The 9,997-nt window shown below is 46.2% G+C and overlaps 1 protein-coding gene across 1 annotated transcript in view; it reads left to right on the top strand.

Annotated features, from left to right (window-relative positions):
• The window catches only part of Ttl (tubulin tyrosine ligase), a 34,723-nt gene extending 31,516 nt beyond the window's left edge, over positions 1-3,207 (top strand). The window contains exon 7 of the mRNA XM_026379969.2: positions 224-3,207. Coding sequence (XP_026235754.1) covers positions 224-341 — 118 coding nt within the window. The 3' untranslated portion in view covers positions 342-3,207. The remainder of the gene's footprint in view (positions 1-223) is intronic.
• Positions 3,208-9,997: the final 6,790 nt, after the last annotated feature.

Below are 9,997 nucleotides of genomic sequence, written 5' to 3' on the forward strand. Positions count from 1 at the left end.
GGGATTATAGGCACACACAGCTTTTGAGAGAATTCTTTGCCTGCATGCGCTGCCTCCTGAGTTATTTGTCTATGTGGCGGAAGCTAATTTTATAATGATGGTCATGAGATGGGATTTCTAGGGCAGAGCTTGGTTTAAAAAAAAAAAAAACAGGAGAGAAGCCTTTGTTTTTCCCTTGCACATTGATGAACATCCTCAGTGACGTTTCTGAAACTCGTTCCAGGAAGCTCTACGCAGAACTGTGCCAGGGCATCGTGGACATAGCCATATCCAGCGTCTTCCCGCCCCCAGACGTGGAACAACAGCCTCAGCCTCAGCCGGCCGCTTTCATCAAGCTGTGAAGGACAGGATGGAGATGGGAAGAGAGAGCCCTGGCACGGGCGTGATAAGAGAAGGCTACTCCGGGGAGCCCCCACGGGCTGCTCAGGGCGCTGCCCAAGCGGAGCGCTCCACAGAGCCGCGGAGGCTTTCGGGACCTGAGCAGATGTCCCCGAGGGAGGAGCAGGCCAGCCTTCCGAGGGGGCTGTTGAGTGTGCTCTTCTTTGCAGGTCTTTCCGTACTTGGCCCTGGGCACAGAGCCTCTCCTCCCTGGATGGCAGGCGCTGCGGCCTCCGCGGGGTCCTTCCACCTGCTGTGGCCTGAGCTCTGAGCATTGCTGCAGCCCGCTGTGCTGGGACACAGTGGCCCTTCCTGCGTTCTGGAGGTAGCCCGTGTGCTCACTGCTCATCTCCTCCACCTCGTTCCGCCCCACTAAACTCTGGACACGCATGCACCAACTGTCCTTAGTTTTGCGGCTGTGCATAGTGTCTCAGGGAGGCCATTTTCTCGCCCCCTTCCTGGTGGCGTGCCAATGGGGGTCCTGGGATTGGGCACCGAACAGCATAGACTGCTGTCAGTCTGCTCTCTGCATGTTTTAGAAACAAAGCAGCCAGTCTGCCAATCCTGTAAGCATCAAATAAGCATGAGAGGAAAAACATATCGTGCTTTACTTAGTAGGTGGGGTGGGTGGATGGGGTCTTTGGACATGGTTCTCACTTATCATTGTTTAAGGAGAATTCTAGATGCACATTTGCAGAGTTCCCTTTCCTTCACTCTATTTTTTTTTTTTTTAACCTTTGTAAAGCCTCTCCAAGGGTTGGAGAAGGGAGAGTTCCACTCTCCAGGTGGCCCTGGCCGGAGGGAGGTGGCGGTCCCTCTTATGTTCTCCTGTGCTCCAAGCAGTCCCTGGAGCTGCAGGGACAGTTTCTGAGCATCTGTCCTGCAGATGGGTGAGGTGTGGTTTAGAGCTGGACACAGCATCTGGGAGGCCTCTACAAACAGGTTCATTCAGATGTGGTTTCCAAGTAATGGGTCGATTGAGAGTGGGAGCAAGACGTCGTTTGTGTTCAGTGTGAGCTTAGAGTATTTGGGAAGTCACAGCAGATGTGTGGAGAGCTTTCCTGGGGCGTGCTGTCTTCCATTATTCATTGTTACTTGGCAGTTTCTGTAGTCAGGTGACTTTAAGAAGGAGAAGGAATAATGTCGCCTCCTCAGGTATGATGAGATGTGGGAGCTTATGGCGACAAAAAAGGAATAGTGATTAAGACTGATTTCATAGGTGTAGCAGTGGGTGTGGGACGGGAAGGTGATACATTGAAGTTGCCTCCCAGCTGGCTTGGCTCTGCTCAGCTGGTGATTTGGAATTACAAAGTGAAAGTCCTCCTGGTCACCTGGAACATGGAGAATGAAGTTTGCATCCAGAGTGAATCCACACAGCCAGTGGTGAGGCAGCCGAGGGGCTGGTGTCTGGGAGTTCTGAGAAGGCAGAGAGAAGATGCATGTCCACTTAGAAAGTGGAGGGTGCTGGGGCCCTGGCAGGTCTACAGGACTGTGGAGGTTTTGTATGCACTGGGACTCAAGTCAGGGGCACGGGAGAGTTCTGCAGCTCTTGCCATGAGGGATCAGCTGTCAGGAGGAGTGTGACTCCTGGCACGGCTTCTAAGAAACCTGAATTCACACATGCATTTGAGGGAGGTGAGGCTTTAGGTAAAAGAGGTCCTTGTGGTGGGTCCCTCACAGGGTTTCAGATACGGATCTCTTTTATGTATCTCTTCTGCATCAGGTGGGAGGTTGGCTCAGAGCTGCCCCATGTCCCTCCATGCCATCCTTGGCACAGAAGGCCACACACCTGGCTCCCCATTGGCTTTGTTCCTTAGTCCAGACGCTGGGGAGGCGGCGCTGCTTATTAGGACACGTTGATGCCGACCTTGGCTCTGTCGTTGATCGCACAGTGTCCATTGAGCCTGTTACCTTTCTGTGCCTTAGTTTCTTATCTCATGGAAGAGACTGCAGCCCGACCCGAGGATCAGGGCTTGTCATGAGGATGAATGAGAACCAGAAGAGCACCAGGGTTCTCATGCTGGAGACACCTGGGAGCTGGCAGAGAATGCTGGCGCCCCCCCTCCCCTTGGCCAATTCTGTCAGAGCCTCAGGCAGCAAGATGTCTTGAGATGCCTGGAGCCACTGCTTGAGGAGGAAGGAGAAAAACATGATTAGCTTGGACAGAACAGTCAGACACTGATGTATTCATGGCACAAGCCGGTGTTGTCTAAGCAGGTTCTGTTTGCTTCCATCACAGCATTTGGAAATTCAAACATGCTTTCATTCACGTCAACAGTGCATGAATCCTTGGTGGGGAAATGTAAACATGTGACTTTATAAATCTAAATATGTGCTGAAGTTTTAATTATGAGAAAAAAAGCCTCTTCCCTCACACTTTACTCCTAAGATAACTATAAGCTCCGTTTCACCAAGAGCATCTAAGTGCCTCAGTGTTCAGATGGAGCGGAGCAGGTGCTGCCCATGTACCAGCTGACATGATGTGTCACTACGCTCCTCAGGCTGATGGTCACATGCATGGGATATCGGGGAGGGCTAGAAGTGTACTGGGATCCACAGAACCAGCAGGTGTTAATGAAGCCACAGGTGTGTTCATTAACAGCTGAGGTGTCTGCGGGCATGGACGGAGCCCTGTGGTGGGGGTGGCTCTGCTACCCAGCACAAGGTGCCAAAGTGGGTCGCATGTAGCACGTGGGTGCCATCGAGAACTCAGTAGTATATGTGTCTCTGGTTCTGAACACAGACTCTGTACCTAAGAGGACATGATTTCTGAAATGAGGTGATTTTATGGATGTCTAAAATGCCTGGTGCATTAAAGATATTCCAAGTGTTTTTGCCCCCATGTGTCTGTCATTTACTGTAGTGTTGGCTGTCCTAGGATGTCCCTCACTATTTAAATCCATGACACCATTATCCAGGGGAAGGCAGACTTGCCCCATAAACAAGCAGCTAGCAAATCCCTAGGCTTTGCAAGCTGTGTGGGGTCTCTGTTGCATATGCTTTGGGTTTTCCCCGCAAACTTATAAAAAGCAGAAAAACTAGTCTAAGCTCATAGACCACACACAACCAAGCCAGATGTGGCCATAGTCTGCTGACCCCAGGACATTGCTCATTACATCAGCCAACAGATTGTCCTTCAGAACTGCTCTGCGATGAAGCATCAAAGCCATTTCAAGTGCTGAAATCTGTTCCCCACTTTTCACACGTCTTGTGTATTGTGTGGATCCCGGTTATGGAGGACAGTCAGGAGGAGTTGGAGGGGCTTCTGAAAGGAGGCAACCTCCATGATGAGCTGGAAGGCCAAGGTTCCTTCCTGAGCGTTTTACTTGGGGCAAGTCTTTATGTGGCTATGAAGCACAAACACCTCAAGGTTTCACACGTGGAAACAGTCACTAACTTGTCCCTTCTTATGCAATGTGGCGGCATGCTCTGCTCTCCCTGGGTACAGCTGGCTCACCCCAGGGGCTGCTTATTCTCCATAGACAGACTTCTAGCACAGATGAGGGTCTTTCGAAGCCAGAAACTCTGGCTTAGGTACCCTACTCCAAAGAAGTTTCAGATGTGACATGACACACTCCATGGGGCTCAGCAGAGGTCCTGCGGACAAAGCGCAGGGTTGAGCAGGCGTGGCACCAGGCAGGCAGATCCTGATAAGCCCCAGAGTGCACATTCAAAGACACTAAAGGACCCCTCTCAGAAGCTGGTCACACCTGCTCTCAGTAGCTTACCCTCCTTAAAGAACCTCCTGTTCTCCTTGGCCTCAGAGATGCAATAAAACTTTGAAGATGTTTTCCCTAAAGTATTCCTAAAGGCAGGGAAAACACACCCCTGTGAGGCGGGATGCTTTGTGGGAGAGCTTGAAGGTCGCAGCAAAACTCCTTAAAATTTCATGTGAAAGGACATCAGGTCAATGTCCTGTATCAGAATAGCTGAGTAAGAACCTCTGAAAATTCCCTCTGCCGTAAAAGCAACAGAACACCAGCAACATGGTGTGGACATTTACTAAAGGTTAGCAGCAATAAAATAAAAGATTTTAAAAAAAACTTATTTAATAAAAATGGCTGCCTCTCAGTAAGAACCATGAGCTTTTAACTTTTAACCGTGACATTTTAACTTGTTCATTTCCATCCCCCTTCCTGCTCCATGGCAGCCTCAGAAGCCAGTAGCCACAAACCCACGGAGGAGTCCAGCATCCTAGCAGCCATCGAGTGGGCCGAAAGAGGCTGGGGCTCCTCGAAGCCCCATTACCAGAGAACTGCCACGGCTTGGCATTTCTGGTCTTCCATGAAGCCCCCTGGTGTTTCTTTATTTGATGGGGGTCAGAGCTTGCCCAGGTGACGATCTTTTCCCTGCATACACTTGCTGAAAATGAGTGGAGCAGTTATTTTACATCAACTTCCTGAGGTAACTATAACCATTGGATCAATAGCAAACTGACCAAAAGAGGAGAAGTTGGGGAAGGAGATGTCCATAGGAAGTTTTGAAAAGCTTCATCATTTTTCTAAGAACACAGAAGGTCACATGCAGGCATAGGACTATGTGCATGCCCAGGGAAAAAGTGTATTCCCTCAGCTTTTATTTTTGTGTGCCCTTGAGTCTGTACACGGCAGGAAGTGAGGACTAAGGACTGCAACATGCTTTTCTGGGTATTATGAACATGCCTAACTGCCGGTGTGGTGGTACATGCCTGTGATCTCAGTGACCTGGGAGGCTGAGGCATAAGGATCACAAGTTCAAGGCCAGCCTCAGCAACTTACCAAAAAATAAAAATTTTTAAAAAGTACTAGGGATATAACTCAGTGGTACAGCATCCTGGATTTAATCTCCAGTACTCCCCAAACACACACATACACACACACACACACACACACACACACACACACATAACAAAAATGTATTAGAAGAAATAGTAACCAAAAACTTCTCAACTTTGATATTCTCTCCTCCCCCCCCCTCTCTCTCTCTCTCACACACACACACACACACACACACACAATTAAAATGCATTTAAGAAGCTCCATAAATTCTAAATAGGATAGATTCAGAGAGCCACACCAAGACACATCAACCACAAAGAGACTAATATTATAGTCAAAAAAGATAAGGAAACTGAAATGTTAAATAGAAAGTATAAAGTATATAAGAAAAGACAGTAACGAAGGGGGAGGAAGACACAAGATATAGGAAACAACAGAATGGCAGATAAATACTGTCTTACCAATGATTTCATTAATGCAAATGGATTAAACATTTATCATTATCAAAAGACAGATTGGCAAAGTGGATTTTGCAGGAGGGGGTACTGGGGATTGAATCCAGGAGCACTTTACCATGAGCTACATCCCCAATTAGGTTCTCATTAAGTTGTTGAGAGTCACACTAAGTTGCTGAGGCTGGCCTTGAATTTCTGATCCCCTGCCTCAGCTTCTGGGGTCACTGGGAATACAGGTGTGTACCACCATGTGCCGAAGTCTGGCCGGGGGTGGGGGGGGTGGGACGAACAACTTGTGTAGATTGAAACAGCAGGAGTGGGAGCCGTTTATTGTAGGACAGGAAGGGTATTTATACATTCCACACAGCTTATCTTAATTAACATAAACTAGATACAGCAGTCAACCAATAAGGAATCTCCACACTTAATGGCTCGCTGGCGCCACCTCACAAACCACTCCCCCTGGCAAAATGCCGGGCGCCATCCCAACTTGTTTACAGACTCTAACAACCATGCCTGATGGATGTCTTAAATTTATTTTTATTTTTTAGACCAAAATGGGTTTTTAAAAAATTATGCAACTTCATGCTATCTACAAGAGGTATGCTTTAGATTAAAAAACAAATAGGCTGACAGATTAAGAATATGAGAAGATACACCATGTAAACAATAATTCAAATAGAGCTACTAATATTAGACAAAAGAGGGTTTAAGAAAAAATATTTCCAGGGGCTAGGGATTAGGTCAGGGGTAGAGTGCTTGTAGCATGCTCAAGGTCTTGTCTTCAATCCCCAGCACTACAAAAAAGGGAAAGAAATTCCCAGCAATTTGGGAGGCTGAGGCAGAAGAATTACAAGTTTGAGGGCAGTGTTAGCAACTTGGTGAGACCCTGTCTCAAAAAACTAAAACAGGGGGCTGAGGATGTGGCTCAAGCAGTAGCGCACTCTCCTGGCATGCGTGCGGCCCGGGTTGGATCCTCAGCACCACACACAAGCAGAGATGTTGTGTCTGCCGAAAACTAAAAAATAAAAGATTAAAATTCTCTCTTTCTTTAAAAAAAAAAAAAATTAAAACGGGCTGGGGATGTAGTTCAGTGGTAGCATGCTCCTGGGTTCGATACACACACACACACACTCAAATCATGTACAACACTCTTCCTTGATAAAAACACACGGGAGTCAGAAGATGCAACTTTCCTCATAAAATAATAAAAGAATTGATAAAGGGCATCTTTGGAAAAACCCAAAGACTATATCCTATATAATGGTCAAAGACTGAAAACTTTCTCCCTAATATCAGGCAGAAAACAAAAATATCCATTCTTGACACCTCATTTAGAAGTGTACTAAAGGTTCTAGCAGAGCCATTAGACAAAAGGAAGGGAGGGCCAATGTCCAGGTCAGAAAGGGAGAGTGGACTCTCTGCCAACAACAAGATCTTATGTATAGAAAGCCTAAGGAATCTACAGAAACTATTAGATGGAGTAATGAGTCCATCAAGGTTGCCAGATCACCAAAACAATTAAGTGCTTAGAAATAAATTTGACAAAAATTCATCTGTACACTAAAAGTTACAAAAATCTTTGAAGAAAGTTATGGAATATGTGAATAAATGGAAGACATTTCATCTTTGTGGATTGTAAGGAAATTATTGTTGGAAATATGCCCCAAATTGAATGAACTAGTTTGATCAAAAATCTCAGCTGCTGCTTCTCCTCCTCCTCCTCTCTTCCTCCTCCTCCTCCCCCTCTCTTCTTCCTCCTCCTGCCCCTCTCTTCCTCCTCCTCCTCCTTCCCCCTTCTCCTTCTTCTGGAGTGAGGGCAGAAATTGACAAGTTAACACTAAAATTCATGTTACTACGAAGAACAATAAATAGCCAAAACAGGGAAAAGAACAAAATTGAAAGATGTATACTTAATTTAAAATTTTACCACAAAGCTGCCATTAATCTTACCATGTGGTTTTGACATAAGGACAGGTACACAGATCAAAGAAATAGAATTGAGAATCCTAAAATAAACCCTTGCACATAAGGTCAATTGAGTTTTGACATGAGGGCTAAGATAATGCAGCAGGGGAAAGAATATTCTTTAATGGTGCAAAGACAATTGAAAATAGATATGAAGTGGATCCCTTTTTCAAACAATCTGCAAAAAGGTTTGAAGACTTAAAGTTTAAACTATGAAACTCTTAGAAATAAACTGCACTTCATCAAAGTTACAAATTTTTTGGAAAGTTTGACATCATCAAGGAAAAAAAAAACCTCACAAAATGGGAGAAAAGATTTGTAAGTAATATGCTTATTAAGGACAGCCATATGTAACACAAAGAACTATCACAACACAATAAAAATATGAGCCAATATTAAATAGGCCGTGTATCTAAACACGTCTCCAAAGAAAATATTAATCAATAAATAGAGGAAAGTATGCTTAATATCACTGGTTATTAGGTCATGCAAATCAAGACCACAACCAGATATTACTGCATGAGCAAGTAATAATCAAAAGACAGTATTAGGCACTGGTAAGGACACAATGAAGCTGGAATCCTTATTTATTGCTACAATATCCTTACATATTAAATAAATTGTACAGGTGCTTTGAAAAAGTTTCACAGAACCTTAAAATGTTAATTATGGAGTTAATATATGTGGGAGGCCAACCTTACGGGTGACTGAGTTACACTCCCCAGCTGGGTGCTGAAGCTCTTAGTCACAGAAATGGGTGTGTCTTGCTACAGCCCCATGGGTGAAGCTATGCTCACCTGTTCCTTTGTAATATAACCCCTTGCCCTGTTTAGGATAGAATGAATCTTCCATAGAAGTGCCTTGTGTGTGTCCCCTCCTCTTACTGTGCCCTTGGGTGTGGCCTACCCAGGTGTCAGTCAACCTGCTGACAGTGGACATCATGAAGATAGACTCATCCCCCTGAAACCTGACCCCTTGCCTCATTTGAATAGCTTCTCAATAAAAGGGGTCAGCAGGTGCTCTCTCTCTCTTTCTGTGGACCCTTAAGGTCAGAGGAGCCGTCACAGCAACCCCAAAGAAAAAGGTATTTGTGTCTCTTGTGTGGTTATTTCGTGCAGCCCAGTTAGCCCAGTTTAACTAGAGTGACCCCTGAGCCGTTTAGTTGTGAGAACAGAAATCCGGCAAATATATTCCATTCCTAGTTGTAATACCTAAGAGAAATGAAAACACACATAACAAAAACTTGTGCACTGATATTCACAGCAGCATTTCATAATAGCCAAACAGTAGAATCAACTCAAATGTCATCAACTAATGAATGAATAAACAAAATGTACATCCACAACAATGAGTTATTATTCAACCATGAAAGGAAAAACTGTGACATCAATGAACCTTGAAAACAGTGGAGAGACAGTGAGGATGGTCAACTTCCAATTTGTATTCTGAAGGGGGACAGAGAAATGATGGAGTAGCTGAAAAGAGAAAGGGATCTGTGAGTAGTTTTAAGAGCTTTTCTGGCCTTTTTGTGTGCTGATGGGAATGATAGCCCCTGCAAGAATCCCTTTATTCTCCTGCCTTTCAGGAGTCCTTGACTAGAGGAAGGGTTTCCTAGAAGGAGCAGAGGCACTGTGAAGGAGGCGAGGCAGGACCTATGTTATAGCTGCACATCTGTCGGTGTGGAGAACTAGGCATAGAAGGTAACTCCTCTGAAAGTCATATAGGAATGGAAATGAACAGCTGTTGTGACTTGAATATCAAGTCTCCCCCAAAGGCTTCTGTGTTGAATGCTTAGTCCCCAACGCTGCAGTGTCCAGAGGGAAGGCTTTTGGGAAGTGATTGGACCTCATCAATGGGATCAACCCATTGAGGGAATCATAGCTATGTCTTTATTAGGAGGTGGGAACTAGTTGGAGGGGATGGCTTTGAGGACATACCCTTGAGGACTATATCTTACTACCTTTCTGTTTCCTGGCTGCCATGAGATGAACGTTTTCCTCTTCCATGCCCTTCCACCACGATGGGCCTTTACTTCATGCCCAAAGTAATGGAGGCAGTGGACGGAACTTCTGAAACCAGGAGCCCAAACAGATCCTTCCCTCTCTAGGCTGTCCCCCTCCCCCCCAGGTCCTGCGCCACAGCCACACAAAGCTGACTAACCCGCTAGCTGAACTAGGAAGAGGGGAGGCTGACACCAGGGAATCTGCATTCCCAAAGGGCGGGAGCACGCTTTGAGGGGCGAGGGGTCAGCTCACTGGCTGCATTTCGGTGGCGGCCTCCCAAGTGTGCAAAGGTGGAAGCTGGCCACGCCTTCACTTTAGACGTGCGCAGGACTGTGTGCGGCTGCACCACGCACTGACACGCGCGCGAGGCCCAAGGACGGTGAGTCCACGTGGACGCCCTCTTCCCCGGCCCGTGGCTTCGGTCCAGAAGAAGGGC

The sequence above is a fragment of the Urocitellus parryii genome, chromosome 12 (genome assembly GCF_045843805.1).
Source record: "Urocitellus parryii isolate mUroPar1 chromosome 12, mUroPar1.hap1, whole genome shotgun sequence".
Taxonomy (NCBI): Eukaryota; Metazoa; Chordata; class Mammalia; order Rodentia; family Sciuridae; genus Urocitellus; species Urocitellus parryii.